The 21,140-nt window shown below is 47.1% G+C and overlaps 1 protein-coding gene across 1 annotated transcript in view; it reads left to right on the forward strand.

The window, feature by feature from the left end:
• The window catches only part of ROCK2 (Rho associated coiled-coil containing protein kinase 2), a 428,174-nt gene that overhangs the window by 405,082 nt on the left and 1,952 nt on the right, over positions 1 to 21,140 (forward strand). Inside the window, exon 32 of the mRNA XM_030198858.1 lies at positions 13,175 to 13,263. Coding sequence (XP_030054718.1) covers positions 13,175 to 13,259 — 85 coding nt within the window. The 3' untranslated portion in view covers positions 13,260 to 13,263. The remainder of the gene's footprint in view (positions 1 to 13,174; positions 13,264 to 21,140) is intronic.

Below are 21,140 nucleotides of genomic sequence, written 5' to 3' on the forward strand. Positions count from 1 at the left end.
TGATTGCCTAGGGCAGCAGCAGCAAGGATGGCCAGTTTTCAAGTAGCCTATTTACCCATTTATCTAAAAGCATGATTTCTTGAGGGGAGTGTATTAGGGGCTTGAAAGTTAATTGACAGGGGGAGGGGCAAAAGGCTGAAGGTTCATGTAGGGTACTCAGTACTCTTGCACCATGCTGAATCTGTGCTATCTTTAATATAAGGAACAATCCTCTACCAATTTGATCCACTCTGTTATTTTGATACTGTTTGCAGTCTGGTATCATAGTGTCTCTTTGCATGTCCTCCTACCAGGTCTCTGAGATGCCAAACACTTCATTTACTGCCATACATTCTAATTCTCCCATCTTGTTGTTGTTTTTCTTTTTTTTTCTTTTTTTTTTTTAAGACTTTAAATTGTCTTCTGGCAATGGCATGCAGACAATTTAAAGTGTGTTTTGAACTTGCATAGCTTTATTTAAATATTCCTGAGCCGCTTCAGCTTTTATCATACCCAGTCTTTTGGGATATTCTGATTTCTGTATTTTGCCAGTATTTCTCAAATATACTTTATTCCCGTCTATTTTTCCTGAACTGTTATCTTTCTCTCCAAGTTCTAATTTAAAAGCTGCTCTATCTCATTTTTAAAGGTAGGCACCAGCAGCCTAGTTAAGATGGAACTCATCCTTCTGGAATAGGCTCCCACTTCCCCAAAATGTTGTCCTAAGAAATCTAAATCCTGTTTCTTTGCACCATTGGTCTTGCCCCTTGCATTGAGGCTCTATAACTCTGGCTGGCTTTTGAGTCTTGTGTGTGAAATGGATAGCACTTATGCTACCCTACAGGGTTTGTATTTCAACTTTCTTCCTAAAAACTTAAATATAGCTTTCTAAAACCCTCTCTTTTGCACTGTACAATGTTGTTGGTACCTGCATATACCAAGACAGCTGGCTCCTCACTAGCACCATCTAAAATCCTGAGTAGATGGTGCACAAAACCTGCCATCCTAGCACCAAGTAGGCAAGTTACCAAGCAATCATTGTAACCACCAGCCACCTAGCTATCTACATTCCTAAAGCCCATGACAGCTCATTCATGTATAAAAAATTATGTAACCCAGAGGGCAAGTTCAAGCTGTAGATCGCTTCCTGCCACACCAGGATGGTGGCCAAGTGATATTTCTTCTCCAAGGCAGCACAGAGGCTGCCAAACCAGAGGTGGGAGTGCTCTATTTTGTTCCTGAAGGTCTACTTTATATACCTCTCTTCCTCTAAGTCATTTTCTCCGAACTTCCAGAAATCAAACTGATTCTCTGAAAGCCAGGAGCTTTTTCAACAAATACATATACACAACCTCTCACCGGCTGAGTGATAATCATATATGTGGCACTTGTTTCAAAAGACTGGATAGCCCCCATCTCACTGTTGGCCACATCTTAATATTGGCAGATTGTTTAGTTATTTAAAGTTTCTGGGGGGAACAGAACATATAATGTATGTGCTTTAACTTTATTTGATATATTATGCTATTTTATATTTGCTTCTTGGTGAACTGTAAAGGTTCCAAAATCTGTTGCCAAGGGTTAATTACTTGCTGATTAAAATCCCTAATTAAGCTCCAAGATGAAAAATGTCCCTCCTGTCTTCTTAAAAGCATATAAGTCAAAGATTGAACACAGGGTGGATAGGAATCAGAGATTGCTTTACCTGTCCTACTCTTAACTTTTTGCTTTACCTACCCTACTCTTAACTTTTTTAAATAAATGCAGAATTTATCAGTAACGAACAATCTCACTTTTCCCCAAATTTTAAGATAGTTCCCTAGCAGGTAGATATTTATAATAGGGTTATTTGCCCCCCCCCCCCCCCCCCAGTGCAGTGTTTCCCAAGTCAGTCCTAGAGTACCCCCTTGCCAGTCAGGTTTTCAGAATATCCACAATGAATATGCATGAAATTGATTTGCATAGCCTCCATTATATGCAAATCTCTTTCATGCATATTCATTATGGATATCCTGAAAACCTGACTAGCAAGGGGGTATTCCAGGACTAGGTTGGAAAACTTCTCTAGCGCCACCAAATGCATTGTTGTATTCGGCGGAATATGAATAATGCATTCGGGGCACTAGGGGCCATAAGTACATAAGTATTGTTCTCCGAGGACAAGCAGGCTGCTTGTTCTCACTGATGGGTGACGTCCTCGGCAGCCCCTCCAATCGGAATCTTCCTAGCAAAGTCCTTTGCTAGCTCTCGCGCGCCCACGCGCACCGCGCATGCGCGGCCGTCTTCCCGCCCGAAACCGGCTCGAGCCGGCCAGTCTTCTTTCGTCCGCACTCGGTACGGCTGTGTTTTTTGCCGTGTTGAGCCCCGGAGAGTCGACCTCGCGCGTCCGTTATTTTAATCGACGTGTTTTTTCTTCGGAAAAAGTTTCTTTTCGTTCGGAAAGTGCTCCGGAAACCCCCTTGGGTTTCGTTTGCCCCTTCCCGTATTTCCAGTTTTTGCCCCGGTAAGTTTTCTTTCGTTGTCGGGGTAGGCCTCTTTTCGGCCTCGGTTGAGATTTTTTCTCCCTTAAAGTTTTGGTGCTCCAAATTCGTCATTTCGGATTTTGACTTCGCCGGCGTGATTTTTCCGCCCATGACATCGAAGCCTTCCAGCGGCTTCAAGAAGTGCACCCAGTGTCTGGGGGCCGAGCACCGTCCCCAGAACTGTAGTCTGTGTTCCCTCTTACAAAGGCGGACTCAAGTAGCGAGATTGGCCCAGTGGAACGTTTTGTTCTCGGGCTCTTCGTCGGCATCGGCACCGGGGTCATCGTGTGCATCGACGTCATCAGCGTCCAGACCTTCTTCCTTGGCTGCCAGTGCATCGAGTGCATCGAGGCATCGGCCCTCTGCATCGGCGCCGAGACATCGGATAGCTGCATCGACGTCGGTGGTACCGGGACCTCGTCTCCTGATGTCGTCGGACGGTGGTGCATCGAGTGGAGTGCAGGTGAGGGCTGTCCATTCCCCTGCTGGTGGCGGTGAGCCCTCGGGTGGGTCTCCTCCTACCCTGAGGGCTCCTGCAGTACAGCCCCCCCGAGACCGACCTCCTTCGGCCTCGGCCCCGAGGAAGCGACGGCTGGATTCTACGTCCTCCTCGTCGGTGCCGGGGAGCTCCGGTGACATGCTTCGGAAGAAGTCGAAGAAGCATCGTCACCGGTCCCCTCCCCGCGTCGGCACCGAGAGCTCTGGGTCGCCGAGGGAGTCGGCACCCAGCAGGCATCGGCACCGAGAGGACCGCTCACCCTCTGTTCAGGAGGTGTCGATGCGCTCCACTCTGGACAGCCCGGAACAGCCTCCACGCCCGGAACAGGTTCTGACGTCGACGCCTGCATCGACCTCCATGCCTTTCTCTGCAGCCGCTCTGAACGAGAGCCTCCGGGCCGTTCTCCCAGAGATTCTGGGAGAGCTGTTGCGCCCTACCCCTCCGGTACCGGCGGTGCTTGCGCCCCCGGTACCGTCGAGCGTGGCGCCGGCTGGCCCATCGCCCGGGGTGAGGTCCCCGACGTCGGTACCGCGTGCGGTGCCGACTGCGGCCACCTCCCAGGAGGGCTCCCCGACTACGTCGGCGGAGGGAGCTTCGCCGATGCGGGCGAGGGAGTCTACCTCTCGACGCCCCCATCGTGGACGTGGCTCCACGGAGTCGAGCCGGGCACGGTTGCAGACGCAGGTCCGTGAACTTGTGTCTGACACCGAGGGTGAGGCCTCGTGGGAGGAAGAGAAAGACCCCAGATATTTCTCTGACGAGGAGTCTGAGGGTCTCCCTTCTGATCCCACTCCCTCTCCTGGAAGACAGCTTTCTCCTCCCGAGAGTCTGTCTTTTGCTTCCTTTGTCCGGGAGATGTCTACGGCCATCCCCTTCCCGGTGGTTGTGGAGGACGAGCCCAGGGCTGAAATGTTTGAGCTCCTGGACTATCCTTCTCCACCTAAGGAAGCGTCCACTGTTCCCCTGCACCATGTCCTCAAAAAGACATTGCTGGCGAACTGGACCAAGCCTTTAACTAATCCCCACATCCCCAAGAAGATCGAGTCCCAGTACCGGATCCATGGGGACCCAGAGCTGATGCGCACTCAGTTGCCTCATGACTCTGGAGTTGTGGATCTGGCCCTAAAGAAGGCTAAGAGTTCTAGGGAGCATGCTTCGGCGCCCCCGGGCAAAGACTCTAGAACCTTAGACTCCTTTGGGAGGAAGGCCTACCATTCCTCTATGCTCGTGGCCAAAATTCAGTCTTACCAGCTCTACACGAGCATACACATGCGGAATAATGTGCGACAGTTGGCGGGCTTGGTTGATGCTCTTCCCCCTGAGCAAGCCAAGCCTTTTCAGGAGGTGGTCAGGCAGCTGAAGGCGTGCAGAAAATTCCTGGCCAGAGGAGTTTATGACACTTTTGATGTTGCGTCCAGGGCCGCTGCTCAAGGTGTGGTGATGCGCAGGCTCTCATGGCTGCGTGCCGCCGACCTGGAGAATAGAATCCAGCAGCGGATTGCGGACTCGCCTTGCCGTGCGGACAACATTTTTGGAGAGAAAGTCGAGCAGGTGGTAGAGTCTCTCCACCAGCGGGACACCGCATTCAACAAGTTCTCCCGCCGGCAGCCTTCAGCTTCTACCTCTACAGGTAGACGATTTTTCGGGGGAAGGAAGACTGTTCCCTATACTTCTGGTAAGCGTAGGTACAATCCTCCTTCCCGACAGCCTGCGGCCCAGGCTAAGCCCCAGCGCGCTCGCTCTCGTCAGCAGCGTGCGCCTCAGCAAGGCCCCGCGGCTCCCCAGCAAAAGCAAGGGGCGAGCTTTTGACTGGCTCCAGCAGAGCATAGCCGACATCCAAGTGTCAGTGTCGGGCGACCTGCCAGTCGGAGGGAGGTTGAAAGCTTTTCACCAAAGGTGGCCTCTCATAACCTCCGATCAGTGGGTTCTGCAAATAGTCCGGCAAGGATACACCCTCAATTTGGCCTCCAAACCTCCAAATTGTCCACCGGGAGCTCAGTCTTACAGCTTCCAGCACAAGCAGGTACTTGCAGAGGAACTCTCCGCCCTTCTCAGCGCCAATGCGGTCGAGCCCTTGCCATCCGGGCAAGAAGGGCTGGGATTCTATTCCAGGTACTTCCTTGTGGAAAAGAAAACAGGGGGGATGCGTCCCATCCTAGACCTAAGGGCCCTGAACAAATATCTCATAAAAGAAAAGTTCAGGATGCTTTCCCTGGGCACCCTTCTCCCCATGATTCAGCAAAACGATTGGCTATGCTCTCTGGACTTGAAGGATGCCTACACACACATCCCGATACTGCCAGCTCACAGGCAGTATCTGCGATTTCAGTTGGGCACACGCCACTTCCAGTACTGTGTGCTACCCTTTGGGCTCGCCTCTGCGCCCAGGGTGTTCACAAAGTGCCTAGCTGTGGTAGCAGCGGCACTTCGCAGGCTGGGGGTGCATGTGTTCCCATATCTCGACGATTGGCTGGTGAAGAACACATCCGAGGCAGGAGCCCTGCAGTCCATGCAGATGACTATTCGCCTCCTGGAGCTACTGGGGTTTGTGATAAATTATCCAAAGTCCCATCTTCTCCCAGTGCAGAAGCTCGAATTCATAGGAGCTCTGCTGGATTCTCGGACGGCTCGCGCCTATCTCCCAGAGGCGAGGGCCAACAACTTGTTGTCCCTCGTCTCGCGGGTGCGAGCGTCCCAGCAGATCACAGCTCGGCAGATGTTGAGATTGCTGGGCCACATGGCCTCCACAGTCCATGTGACTCCCATGGCCCGTCTTCACATGAGATCTGCTCAATGGACCCTAGCCTCCCAGTGGTTTCACGCTGCTGGGGGTCTAGAAGACGTGATCCACCTGTCCACGAGTTTTCTCGAATCCCTGTATTGGTGGACAATCTGGTCCAATTTGACTCTGGGACGTCCTTTCCAAATTCCTCAGCCACAAAAAGTGCTGACAACGGATGCGTCTCTCCTGGGGTGGGGAGCTCATGTCGATGGGCTTCACACCCAAGGAAGCTGGTCCCTCCAGGAACGCGGTCTACAGATCAATCTCCTGGAGTTGCGAGCGATCTGGAACGCTCTGAAGGCTTTCAGAGATCGGCTGTCCCACCAAATTATTCAAATTCAGACAGACAACCAGGTTGCCATGTACTATGTCAACAAGCAGGGGGCACCGGATCTCGCCCCCTGTGTCAGGAAGCCGTCAGCATGTGGCTCTGGGCTCGCCGTCAAGGCATGGTGCTCCAAGCCACATATCTGGCAGGCGGTAAACAACAGTCTGGCCGACAGGTTGAGCAGGATTATGCAACCTCACGAGTGGTCGCTCAACTCCCGAGTGGTGCGCCAGATCTTCCAAGCGTGGGGCACCCCCTTGGTGGATCTCTTCGCATCTCGAGTGAACCACAAAGTCCCTCAGTTCTGTTCCAGGCTTCAGGCCAACGGCAGACTGGCATCGGATGCCTTCCTCCTGGATTGGGGGGAAGGCCTGCTGTATGCTTATCCTCCCATTCCCCTGGTGGGGAAGACTTTGTTGAAACTCAAACAAGACCGAGGCACCATGATTCTGATTGCTCCTTTTTGGCCGCGTCAGATCTGGTTCCCTCTTCTTCTGGAGTTATCCTCCGAAGAACCGTGGAGATTGGAGTATTTCCCGACCCTCATCACGCAGAACGAAGGGGCTCTTCTGCATCCCAGCCTCCGGTCCCTGGCTCTCACGGCCTGGATGTTGAGGGCGTAGACTTTGCCTCTTTGGGTCTGTCAGAGGGTGTCTCCCGCATCTTGCTTGCTTCCAGGAAAGATTCCACCAAGAGGAGTTACTTCTTTCTGTGGAGGAGGTTTGCCGTCTGGTGTGACAGCAAGGCCCTAGCTCCTCGCTCTTGTCCTACACAGACCCTGCTTGAATACCTTCTGCACTTGTCTGAGTCTGGTCTCAAGACCAACTCTGTAAGAGTTCACCTTAGCGCAATCAGTGCATACCATTACCATGTGGAAGGTAAGCCGATCTCAGGACAGCCTTTAGTTGTTCGCTTCATGAGAGGTTTGCTGTTGTCAAAGCCCCCTGTCAAGCCTCCTACAGTGTCATGGGATCTCAATGTCGTTCTCACCCAGCTGATGAAACCTCCTTTTGAGCCACTGAATTCCTGCCATCTGAAGTACTTGACCTGGAAGGTCATTTTCTTGGTGGCAGTTACTTCAGCTCGTAGAGTCAGTGAGCTTCAGGCCCTGGTAGCCCAGGCCCCTTACACCAAATTTCATCATAACAGAGTAGTCCTCCACACTCACCCTAAGTTCTTGCCAAAGGTTGTGTCGGAGTTCCATCTGAACCAGTCAATTGTCTTGCCAACATTCTTTCCCCGTCCTCATTCCTGCCCTGCTGAACGTCAGCTGCACACATTGGACTGCAAGAGAGCATTGGCCTTCTACCTGGAGCGGACACAGCCCCACAGACAGTCCGCCCAATTGTTTGTTTCTTTTGATCCCAATAGGAGGGGAGTGGCTGTAGGGAAACGCACCATATCCAATTGGCTAGCAGATTGCATTTCCTTCACTTACGCCCAGGCGGGGCTGGCTCTTGAGGGTCATGTCACGGCTCATAATGTTAGAGCCATGGCTGCGTCGGTAGCCCACTTGAAGTCAGCCTCCATTGAAGAAATTTGCAAAGCTGCGACGTGGTCATCTGTCCACACATTCACATCTCATTACTGCCTGCAGCAGGACACCCGACGCGACAGTCGGTTCGGGCAGTCAGTTCTTCAGAACCTGTTTGGGCTTTAGGATCCAACTCCACCCCCCGAGGGCCCTGTTTGTTCTGTTCCAGGCTGCACTCTCAGTTAGTTGGTAAATTTTTTAGGTCAATCTCAGTTATGTCCTCGCCGTTGCGAGGTCCAATTGACCATGGTTGTTGTTTTGAGTGAGCCTGGGGGCTAGGGATACCCCATCAGTGAGAACAAGCAGCCTGCTTGTCCTCGGAGAAAGCGAATGCTACATACCTGTAGAAGGTATTCTCCGAGGACAGCAGGCTGATTGTTCTCACAAACCCGCCCGCCTCCCCTTTGGAGTTGAGTCTTCCCTTGAAGTGTATTGTCTTGCTACATACTGGACTGGCCGGCTCGAGCCGGTTTCGGGCGGGAAGACGGCCGCGCATGCGCGGTGCGCGTGGGCGCGCGAGAGCTAGCAAAGGACTTTGCTAGGAAGATTCCGATTGGAGGGGCTGCCGAGGACGTCACCCATCAGTGAGAACAATCAGCCTGCTGTCCTCGGAGAATACCTTCTACAGGTATGTAGCATTCGCTTTATACTGGGACAAACCGAAGGTCTATCAAGCCCAGCATCCTGTTTCCAACAGTGGCCAATCCAGGTTACAAGTACCTGGCAAGAACCCAAAACAGTACAATACATTTTATGCTGCTTATCCTAGAAATAAGCAGTGGATTTTCCTCAAGTCCATTTTAATAATGGCTTATAGACTTTTCTTTTAGGAAGCTATCCAAATCTTTTTTTTAACCCCACTAAGCTAACTGCTTTTACTACATTCTCTGGCAATGAATTCCAGAGTTTAATTACATGTTGAGTGAAGAAATATTTTCTCCGATTCATTTTAAATTTACTACTTTGTAGCTTCGTTGCATGCCCCCTTGTCATAGTATTTTTGGAAAGAATAAACAAGCGATTCATGTCTATCCATTCCACTCCACTCATTATTTTATAGACCTGTACCATATCTTCCCTCATTTGTATTTTTTCCAAGCTGAAGAGCCCTAGCTGCTTCAGCCTTTCCTCATAGGGAAGTCATCCCATCCCCTTTATCATTTTCGTCGCCCTTCTCTGTACCTTTTCTAATTCTACTATATCTTTTTTGAGATGCAGCGACCAGAATTCAACACAATATTCGAGGTGTGGTCGCACCATGGAGCAATATAAAGGCATTATAACATGCTCATTTTTATTTTCCATTCCTTTCCTAATAATACCTAGCATTCTATTTACTTTCTTAGTCGCTGCCGCCACAAACTGAGCAGAGGGTTTCAACGTATCATCAACGATGACACCTAGATCCCTTTCCTGGTCGGTGACTCCTAACGTGGAACCTTGCATCATGTAGCTGTAGTTTGGGTTCCTCTTTCCCACATGCATCACTTTGCACTTGCTCACATTAAACTCCATCTGTCATTTGGATGCCCATTCACTCAGTCTCGTAAGGTCCTCTTGTAATTTTTCACAATCCTCTTGCGATTTAATAACTTTGTGTCGTCAGCAAATTTAATTACTTTATTAGTTACTCCCATCTCTAGATCATTTATAAATATGTTATAAAGCAGCGGTCCCAGCACAGACCCCTGGGGAACCCCACTATCTATCCTTCCCCATTGAGAATACTGACCCTTTAACCTTACTCTCTATTTTCTATCTTTAAACCAGTTTTTAATCCACAATAAAACACTACTTCCTATCCCATGACTCTCCAACTTCCTCTGGAGTCTTTCATGAGGTACTTTGTCAATTGCCTTTTGAAAATCTAGATACACAATATCAACTGGCTCCCCTTTATCCACATGTTTGTTCACCCCTTCAAAGAAATGTGATAGATTGGTGAGACAAGATTTCCTTTCACTAAATCCATGTTGGCTTTGTCTCATTAACTCATGCTTTTGAATATGCTCTGTAATTTTGTTCTTTATAATAGTCTCTACCATTTTGCCCAGCACCGACGTCAGACTTGCTCATTTAAAAAAAAAGGCTCTAGATTTGATCCGGGAAATTATAATTTCCCGGATCACCTCTGGAAACTTTTTTTTAAAATCTGCGTTACATTGGCCACCCTCCAATCTTCCGGTACCATATTTGATTTTAAAGATAAACGACATATTACTAACAATAGTTACTTAAGTTTATTTTTCAATTCTATCAGTACTCTGGGATAAATACCATCCAGTCCAGGCGATATGCTACTCTTCAGTTTGTCAACTTGTGCCATTACATCCTCCAGGTTTATAGAGGTTTCATTCGGTTTCTCTGACTTGTCAGCTTTGAATACTATTTCTGGCACTGGTATCTCCTGAATTGGTACATTTCATAAGTCCACATTCCTTACTAGCAGTGGCACTTCCTGTCTCAGCACTCTTTAAGCATAGATTCCTTTGTAAAGAATGGATAATTATTCTAATATATGTGAACATATGTATGTATAGTGAGGATATAAATAATTTAAAACGTTAACTGTATAAACAAATGCTTTGAAGAACCACATGCAGCTGTGGGGTGGGAGAGTTTCTGATTGAACGTGTTACTCACCAGGGTTGTCCATTGTCACCCTTGCTCTTTGCTGTCTACCTAGAGCCTCTTTTGCATACGATAATTGTCAATCCAGATATTATGGCTCTCCGATGTGGTGCAACCCCCTTAATGATCTTGGCTTACTTGGACGATATGCTCATGACACTATGGATGCCGCAATCTTCCCTGCCTCGGCTGTTAAGCGCAATGGATGAGTTTGGTTTCTTTTCAGATCTTTCTCTTAATCTCCCTTTACAGGGCTATGTTCAGCAGAGCCGGGAGGGGATTTTCCCTTTGATTGGGCACATGATGCTATATAATATTTACGGTTGTGGATAACTCGTGATCTTTCGTGTCTTTATACTCTTAATGTACAGCCCTTGCTTTCTCTTACCTCGCAGAAGTTACAGGTATGGCAACATTGTCCTATTTTGCTGCCAGGTCTTATAGCCCTTTACAATGTTATTATTATTACAGTTTTTGTATTCCGCTTATACCTGTACAGTTCAAGGACAGATCACAACTGGTGAAGAGCTGGACTAATCAATTCAGGAATAGCAGTTGGATAGAGAGACTAGTGGCATAGTTTCTTTTGATTAGGGATTAGGACTCATAAGTGGTTGTTAGGTGTTGGATAAACCCGCTAAGGTTTTGAGAAGCTTTCTGAAATTAAGTAGTGTGTACACGCTCTTAGAAGATCAGGGAGTTGGTTCCATAGGTTTGCTAGTTGGTATGGAATAGACAGATGTTTGGTTGATTTTAGGTTCTTATACATTGGGAATTTGAGATGGAATAGGTTGAGAGTATTATACCTGGAAATTCAGCTACATAGTAGGGATATAAGGTTTAGCATATACTCAGGGGCCTCTTCATTGAGAATTTTAAAGACGGTGATGCCCATTTTGAACTGTGTTCTCTCCCTGACTGGTAGCCAGTGGAGTTTGGGAAGATATGGTTGAGGCAATTCAGAATGTGGTAGTCCAAAACTTATTCTGAGTGCCAAGTTCTGTACTCACTGGAGCCAATGAATTACCGATTTGGAACATACTGCTATCGCTAGATTGCAGTAGTCCAATTTGGGGAGGATCAACGATTGTACCAAAAATCATAAAATTTCTTGGGTGAAATCCTTTCTGAGTGAAGTTTTTTTCAGTGTCATGAAGGATTTGTTTGATTGTTGATTAGATGTGATTCCGCATGGATAGTAGGTGGTCTATCTCTACTCCTAGGAGTTTTGAATGTAGGTCCAATGAGAACATGCTTCCATTCAATGTCAGAGACTTGACGTATCTAGGGTCTGATTTAGGGCCCAACCATAGAAGTTTGGTTTTACTATTCAGTTTAAGCTTGTGGAGTGTGGTCCAGTTTTCTAGTATGCTGATGCAGGTTCTGATGAGGTCAATTGTGTTGGGCCATAGTTGAGAGACAGGGATGATCACTGTGATGTCGTCTATGTAGAGGAAGTGTTTTATCTTGGCTAGATCTGAAGTTAGAAGGATGCTTGGGTGCATAGGGAGAGGAATAGCCAGTAGGAAAAAGGTGGTGGTGATGGCCCTGTATAAGACTCTGGTGAGACCTCATGTACAATTCTGGAGACCACACCTTCAGAAAGATGTAGACAGGATGGAGTTGGTCCAGAGGGTGCTACTAAAATGGTCAGTGGTCTTTGTCGTAAAGTGTTTGGGGACAGACTTAAAGATCTCAATATGTATACTTTGGTAGAAAGGTGGGAAACGAGATATGATAGAGACATTTATATACCTGTGGCATAAATGCACAGGAGTTGTCTCTTTCAGTTGAAAGGAAGTTCTGAAACAAGGGGACATATGATGAAGGTGAAAGGGGATAGATTCAGAAGTAACTTAAAGAAATAATTCTTCATGGAAAGGGTCATGAATTTGTGGAATGGCCTTCCAGTGGAATTGGTGGAGTCAGAAACAGTGTCTGAATTCAAGAGAGCTTGGGACAAGTACATAGGGAGAGTAGATGGCATGGATAGGAAGACTGGATAGGCCATATGGTCTTCCTTTTCACTCTGAGCAAGTCACTTAACCCTCCATTGCCCCAGGTACAAATAAGTGCCTGTATATACTATGTAAACCGCTTTGAATGTAATTGCAAAAACCACAGAAAGGCGGTATATCAAGTCCCATTTCCCTTTCCCCTTTTTCTGCCTACATTTTTCTCTGTTTCTGTATCTGTGTTGCTATACATGTATCGTATATTTATCTATATATACACATACATACAAATATGCAATGTGTGTGTATTGTGAATGTTCCGTTGTTAGTCCTGCATTCAAAACTGTGCCTTTCTCCTTCTCAGGGCCTTTTTTGCCCTTGGAGCCTCTTTATCTGCCCAGCCCTCTTTCTTTTCTATGATGATAAATTCTCCTTCTGTTAGTAAGGGTCTTCTGTGTAGGATACTCTCTCATATTGAAGAGCCACCTCCTCTCTCTGTGGGTAGTTCCTTTTCTGCATGGGCTGATTCAATTTCCTTCTATACATCCATTCTGATCACCACTTGCTATTTAGGGTGGATGGAAGCTGCCTTTGTCTAGGATGTAAAGTTTTGTTTTCCCCTTCTTCACAATATCCCTGGATCTAAACTGCAACACTGACCATTTGTTCTGTCTTCATCTTTGTTGCTTGTACAAATATGTTACTCTGTCACAATGTACATTTATGTATACAAAAAGTATATACACTGTAGTATGAGGATTTGTTTAAATAGAATTTTTCATATGTGTGTGTTTAATGGTGCCAGATGCAGCAACAAAAAATACAGAAAAGTTGATATGAATAATGTTTAGAATGTGGCACTTTCTTACACTGTCAACTGTTAAATGCTGCAATTGCTGTCCAGTAGGGTGCTACAACCTTAAATATACAACCTCCTGTTACAGATTGCTAGATTTGGCATTTAAAGAATGGGATTGGTCAGTTGATGATGTTGATGAGGATGATGATGACGATGTGTTTGATTTCTGAAGAGGTAATCTGGTAAATCAAGTTGTTACAAGTGAATTTGATTTACATTTCTGTAGCTTTTGGATGAAGCATGCTGTTTGATTTTTCATTTGAGAAATACATCTGTTCCATCATGTCCTAATGTGTATCTGTGGGTGCATACACATATATACACACTAGCAAAGATGATCAAAACACCTGAGCATAAGTTTCTTTCAGTGCCCCAGGGCCATCTTGATCACTGTTTTTCTCAGCTCACGTCTGCCACATGCTTTCCCTCACTTTCTTCCCTTCCAGTCCATTATTTACATTCTGGGGTCCTTTTACTAAGGCATGCTAGCGTTTTTAGCACATTCTAAAAATTAGCACGCACTACATGCTGGAGGGTGTCTCTAGCATTTAGTGCACTCTAAAACTTAGCGTGCACTAAAACCGCTAGCGTGCCTTTGTAATAGGCTCCCTCTATTTCCCTTTCTCCCCCTCCCCCAGTTGCAATGAGGCTTAAATTGATGATACCTGCTATCAATGATGTTTCTAGTAAAGCCGAAGCCCTGTTTTCTAGATCCTGCCATAGTGCATGCCTCTCTGCTGTACAAGCAGCATTCTTGCCCTTATACTCCCAATCCCATGCCAGTCACACTCTCAGCCCTTAGCACCATCAATGCAGCCATCATCTAGACTTCTTTCTATGGGCCTGCCTGTAAAGTCGCTTGACACATTTTCTGTCATTCCAGGAAACATGCTTGTCCCAGATGCCACAAGTACGCCCTTGTTCTTTGAAAAGTAGATGCTAAATTATATATATAGATTGTGTGTACACACAAACAGATGCACAGTTTGGTTTTGTGATGCCTAATGAAATTAGCTTGAAAAAAATTATATATTAGAGAGTCAAAAGATCCATACATTGTAAAGTGCAATTATGTAGTGCATCCTGTTTATAATGCTTTTCTTGCATTCTGAGTGTAATAAACAGATAAAATAGAGGAGCTAAGGTAAGTATCCTACGTCAGAAACATGTTTTTTTTTTTTAATGCCCTGTTTTGAAAATGTTTAATATAGAAAGGAGAAGCATGCCTACAGTATATTTTGCAGTTTAAAACTTGCAAGCCTTTGCATTTGTTTTCAATGTATTTCCAATAGCTTCGTGATATATACTGTATGAACTAACTTGACCTTGCAGTGGTGTGAAACCTGTGTGTCTAACATTTACCAATTCACTTGCAAAATCTGGATTGCAAGTGAAATCGTCATGACACACATTTTTTGAAAGCTAGTGTGTAATATGCTTGACAAGCGTGTGTAAAATTGATGGATTGTCTACATGCCACTGATTACCTATAGTTTTAGAATTAGTCTATGTGGCATCACAAAGCAGTAGTGTCAGTGTGATGACAAGGTCAAAACTAGTAGGAGAGTTGGATTCATGGGTTGGTTCTTCCCTGTTTTTATTTACTGGCCCAACTGGGTCTGTTTTCTGCAGGCTGCCTGTGCCTTGGATGATTTTGTTTTTCCCGAGGACAAGCAGGTTCCAATATTCTCACAAGTGGGTGATGCCAATTCGCATCGCCTGGTCCGGCATTTTTGTCAAAATGAAAAAGTAGAGCTTTCTGGATCCCGAGCTGCACTCCACTGTGCATGCGCAAGTACCTTCCTGCCCATCGCGCGAACGTGGTCTCAGTTCTTTTCTTTCCGTGTGAGAAGGTGCGTTTTGTTAACCTCTCCTCACTCACCCAGTTCAAAAGAGCTTTGCGTGCCTTTCGGCTATTTTTTCCTCAATTTTTTTATTCTGATTTGCTTATTTTCTTCTTTTAAACCTGTCCTTTTCTTTTTTTTTTTTTTTGCCCAGGTTTGTTTCTTTTCTTTTCGCATCATAGGGCCTTTTTTTAGGCCTTGGCTTTGGTCGGGTTCTTCCCTTATTTTCTCCATGCCTTGCCCCTTTTTTAGGCACCATCGAGTCGTTTAATTTGGCAGGCAAAGTTTTCCCGTACATGTTCACAAAGATTCCCAGTGGCTTCAAGCGTTGTACCTGGTGAAATCAGACAGTCTTGGGAAAGGACACTCATTCTTGGTGTCTGCAGTGTCTTGGGCACAACCATAGCCCTTTGCATGAAGAAGAGGACCCAGACTTTCCAAGAGGCTCAGTGTGGGAAGATTTTTGGAACCAAGTCTGGTTCCTTGACGTCGGCATCAACGTTGAGGATCACACTGACATCGGGAGCGTTGGTAAGCATGGCAGATTCGAGACTCTTAGACACTGGGACCAGTGAGGTGTCGAGTGGGTCTGCACCTGTCTCGAGGCCTCCTGGGACCGTACATTGTCGGACCCAACCCCGAGGAGGTTTTGAAGTCATCTTCATCATTACCAAGAACCTGGATGATGTGCTTCAGGCGAAGGCCAAGAAGCATCGTCATCGGTCACCCTCTATGCATGGTGCCGGGAGCTCCGGGGCGTTGAAGGATTCAGCACCCAAGAAGTGTTGGCGCCGGGAGGACTGCTCTCCCTCCATATAGGAGATGCTGATGCGACTGTCTCCAAGCAGCCAAGATCCAGCTCCTGTATTGACCCCAGCGGTTCTGGAACCTGCGCCTCAACTGGCACCCCAGCTTTATCGGATGTCAGCCATCAATGAGCACATCTGGGCTTTGCTCCCTGAGCTGCTGGATGGCCTTATGCAGCGATGTGCATTGGTATTAAGGGTTCTTGTGCCTACCATACCTTCCGCTGCAGCCCTGCCTCGCTCTTGGCCTGAGGTGCAGCCTCTGGTGCTGCTTGTGGCCCCGGTGTCGACTGCCACCCAAGCCAGTACCCCCTTGACGTTGGTGGAGGAAGCTTCACCGGAGTTGAGATGGGAGTCAGTTTCTCGACTTGCTCCCAGGGACATGGGTCCTCAACATTGAGGCAGGTTCGGTCTCGGACATCCCATAGGGAGATACTATCCGACACTGAGGAGAAGTGCTCCTGGGAGTCAGGGGAAGATCTCGGATACTTTTCCTCAGATGAGTCTTTTGGGATCTCCTCTGAACCCTCTCCACCACCTGAAAGGAGATGGTCTCCGCCAGAGAGCCTTTCATTTCTATCCTTTGTCAAGGAAATGGCTGATGCCATTCCATTTCCTTTGGAAGTGGAGGATGAGCCCAGGGCCAAGATGCTTAAGGTCCTGGACTATGCATCTCCTCCTAAGGAGGCTGTGACTGTGCCTCTCCATGAGGTACTCAAGAAAGTCCTCGTCAGGAACTGGACGTCTCCTCTGTTGGTCCCTGTTGTGCCCAAGAAGATTGACACCCAGTATCAGATCCACAGTGAACCAGGGTTTGTAAGGCCTTGATTGCCTCATGATTCCTTGGTGATGGAATCCGCTCTCAAAAGGGCCATGAGTACTAGGGACTATGCCTCTGCGCCCCCAGGCAGAGAAGCTAGAACCCTGGATTCTTTTGAGAGGAAGATGTACCAACTTCAATTCTAATCTCCCAGATTCAGTCTTACCAGCTCTCCACAAGTGTTTACTTGTGAAACTCGGTGAGACAGCCGCCCGACTTGGTCGATACACTCCCTCTATAGCAGGCCGAACCTTTTCGTCAGTTGGTCAAGCAAAAGAAGGCGTGTTGAAAGTTCTTGACTAGGGGCACTTATGATACTTTTGATGTGGCATCCAGGATCTCTGCTCAAAGTGTAGCAATGTACAGACTGTCATGGATGCAAGTTTCTAACTTGGAACATTTTGTTTTGCAGAGGTTGGTGGATGCCCCTTGCCAGGTTGATAACCTTTTTGGAGAGAAGGTTGAGGAGGTCACTGACCAAATCAAGAAACACACTGATATCATCTCTTCTCTCTCCTGCTGGGCGCCTTCTGCATCCACCTCCTCATCTAGGAGGGTTTTTGGCAAGCCACGGAGTGGTCCCTACTACTATTCTAGGTGTAGGTATACTCCTTCGGCTCATCAGCCTACTCAGCCCCAGTGCACTTGTTCCCATCACCAGCATGCGCCTAAGGCCCCTGCTGCTCCCCAGTCAAAACAAGCTTTTGACTGGCTCCAGCAGAGCATATCCGCAGTAAAAGTGTCTGTCCAAGACAACTTTGCCGGTTGGGGAGAGGGTAAAATTTTTTCACCAAAGGTGGCCTCTTATAACCTCTGACCAATGGGTTCTTCAAATAGTCCATCTCGGATACACCCTCAATTGGCTCTCCAGACCTCCAAATTGCCCACCGAGAGCTCACTCTTTCAGCTGTCAGCACACGTAGGTACTTACAGAGGAACTCTCTGCCCTTCTGAAGGCACTTGCTGTCTAACCCGTTCCACCAGGGGAGGAAGGGCAGGGATTCTGTTCCAGGTACTTCCTTGTTCAGAAGAAGACAGGGGAGACGTGTCCCATCCTAGACATAAGGGCCTTGAACAAGCTTCTAGTCTGAGAAAAGTTCAGGATAGTTTCCCTGTTCACCCTTCTCCCTATGATTCAGAAAAACGATTGGCTATGCTCATAAGTACATAAGTATTGCCACACTGGGAAAGACCAAAGGTCCATCAAGCCCAGCATCCTGTTTCCAACAGTGGCCAATCCAGGTCACAAATACCTGGCAAGATCCCAAAAAAGTACAAAACATTCTATACTGCTTATCCCAGAAATAGTGGATTTTCCCCAAGTCCATTTAATAATGGTCTATGGACTTTTTCTTTAGGAAGCCAGCCAAACCTTTTTTAAACTCCACTAAGCCAACCACCTTTACCATATTCTCTGGCAATGAATTCCAGAGTTTAATTACACATTGAGTGAAGAAATATTTTCTCTGATTCGTTTTAAATTTACTACATTGTAGCTTCTCTGGACTTAAAGGACGTATATACTCGCGTCCCGATGCTTCCAGCCCATAGGAAGTATCTCCGATTTCAGATGGGAACACATCACTTTCAGTACTGCATGTTGCCTTTTGGTCTCGCGTCAGCTCCCAGGGTCTTCACCAAGTGTCTAACGGTAGTTGCAGCACCACTACACAGACTGGGAGTCCATGTGTTTCTGTATCTCGACGGTGCTCAGGAGCGGTTTTAGTACACGCTAAGTTTTAGAGTGGATGACTATTCGGGTGCTAGAGCTACTAGGGTTGGTTTTAAACTGTCTCAAGTTCCATCTGCACCCTGTATAGCAATTGGAGTTCATAGGAGCTCTACTCGACACACAGAAGGTTCGAGCCTACCTCCCAGAGACGAGGGCAGACAATATAATGTTGCTGGCGTTCAAGGTTCGTGCCTCTAAGGTGGTCACAGCTCGGCAGATGTTGAGATTGCTGGGCCTCATGCCTTCCACAGTGTACGTTACACCCATGACACATCTTCACATGAGATTAGCTCAATGGACCCTGGCCTCTCAAATGGTATCAAGCCACGGAAAGTCTGCAAGATATCATCCAAGAGGCCCCAGGACTTCACACTCAAGGAGTTTGGTCCCCCCAGGAAATGAATCATCAGATCAACCTGGAGCTTTGAGCGATCTGGAACGCTCTAAAGGCTTTCAGAGATTGGCTGTCTCATCAAATTATTCTCATTCAAACAGACAGGATGCAGTGTATTACATCAACAAGCAGGAGGGCACCTGATCTCGCCCTCTGTGTCATGAAGCTGTCCAGATGTGGCATCGGGCTCGTCACCATGGCATGTTCCTACGAGCTACTTATCTGGCAGGTACAAACACCCTGGTGATAGACTGAGCAGGATAATGCAACCCCACAAGTGGTCTCTCCATATATACATGGCCTGCAAGATCTTCCGAGCGTGGGTCACCCCTTCGGTGGATCTTTTTGCCACTCAGATCCAACCACAAGGTTCCCTCAGTTCTGTTCCAGGCTTCAGGCCCATGGCAGACAAGCGTCAAATGCCTTCCTCCTTAATTGGGAGACAGCTCTTCTGTATGTGTATCCTTCCATACCTCTAGTGGGAAAAACTTGGTTGAAACTCAACCAAGACAGTGGAACCATGGTTCTGATCGTGCCATCCTGCCATTGACAGATATGGTTCCCTCTTCTTCTGGAATTATCCTCTGAAGAACCATGGAGATTGGCGTGTTTTCCAACCCTCATCACAAAGAATGGGGGGTCACTTCTACATCCCAACCTCCAGTCTCTGGCTTTCACAGCTTGGATGTTGAGAGCTTAGAATTTGCTTCCTTGGGTCTTTTGGAGGGTGTTGCCGAGTCTTGCTGGCTTCCAGGAAAGATTCCACTAAAAAGTGTTACTCTTTTAAAGGGAGGGAGCAAGGCCTTAGATCCCCTTACTTGCCCTACACAGACACTGCTTGAATATCTTCTACACTTATCAGAGTCTGGTCTCAAGACCAACTCTGTACAAGTCCACCTTAGTGCAATTAGGGCTTATCATCAACATGTAGAAGTAAGTCCATCTCTGGACAGCCTCTAGTTGTTTGCTTCATGAGAGGTTTGCTTTTGTCAAAGCCCCCTGTCAAACCTCCACCAGTGTCATGGGATCTCAACGCCATTCTCACCCAGCTGATGAAAGCTCCAATGAGCCACTGAATTACTACCATCTGAAGTACTTGAATTGGAAGGTTGTTTTCTTGTTGGCTGTTACTTCAGCTTGAAGGGTCAGTGAGCTTCAGGTCTTAGTTGGGGATGCACCTTATACTAAATTTCATCACAACAGAGTAGTCCTCCGCACGCACCCTAAGTTCCTACTTGAAGGTGGTGTCAGAGTTCCATCTGACCCAATCGATTATCTTGCCAACATTCTTTCCTCAACCTCATGCCCATCTTGGCAAAAGCAGCTTGCACACCTTAGATTGCAAGAGATTATTGGCCTATTACATGGAGCGGTCTAAGCCCCACAGACAATCCACTCGGCTTTTTGTTTTTTTTTGATCCCAACAGGATGGGGGTCACCATCGGGAAACCTACCATTTCAATTTGGTTGGCAGATTGCATTTCCTTCACTTATGCCCAGGCTGGGCTGGCCTTGGTTATGCCATGGCTGTGTCGGTAGCCCACTTGAGGTCAGCCTCCATTGAAGAAATTGCCCAAATTGACTATCGCATCGGGTATCCTGCTCAAGGCAGTAGTGTGATGTGAATGTGTGAACTGAAGACCACGTCTCAGCCTTGCAGTCAGTGTCGCAGAACCTGTTTGGGGTCTAGAATCCAACTCCACCCTCCTAGACCCATTTTATTCAGTTCCAGGCTGCACTCTCACTCATTTTGTATATAGTTCCAGGTTAATCTGTGTTATGTCCTCGCCATTGCGAGGCCCAATTAACCAATGTTTATTGTTTTGGGTGAGCGTGGATGCTAAGGATTCCCCACTTGTGAGAATATTGGAGCCTGCTTGTCCTCGGAGAAAGCAAAGATACTTACCTGTAGCAGATATTCTCCAAGGGCAGCAGGCTTCATATTCTCACAATCCCGCCCACCTCCCCTTGGACTTGTCTCCTTGGTTATTTTATTCTTTGTTTTAGTATTAAACTGAGGAGACCACACTCGCGCGACAAGAGGGAAAGCAGTCACGAATGCATGGTGGAGCATGACTCATGCTCCACAAAGCTCTACATTTTTACTTTGGCAAAAATGCCGGACCAATCTATTTGGATCGGTGTCACCCACTTGTGAGATTATGAGGCCTGTTATCCTCAAAGAATACCTGTTACAGGTAAGTATCTTAGCTTTTCCTTCAAATGGCTAAATTAGGGCTTACACAATCCCAGGTTGGCCATTTATGAAGGAGAAAAAGGCTGGTAGAGCCAGTATTCAAGGCAAAGTCAGAGGAGAAGGGCATATGTTAAATCCATCTAATAGTTTATTTATTTATTGGGGGGGGGGGGGGGGTTGAAAGAGGCTCTTAATTTACTACCAATAGGGAAAAAGCTACTACTTTGACACTGGCATCAATCTGACAGTACCACTTTC

This window comes from Microcaecilia unicolor, chromosome 3 (assembly GCF_901765095.1).
Source record: "Microcaecilia unicolor chromosome 3, aMicUni1.1, whole genome shotgun sequence".
In the NCBI taxonomy this organism is placed as follows: domain Eukaryota; kingdom Metazoa; phylum Chordata; class Amphibia; order Gymnophiona; family Siphonopidae; genus Microcaecilia; species Microcaecilia unicolor.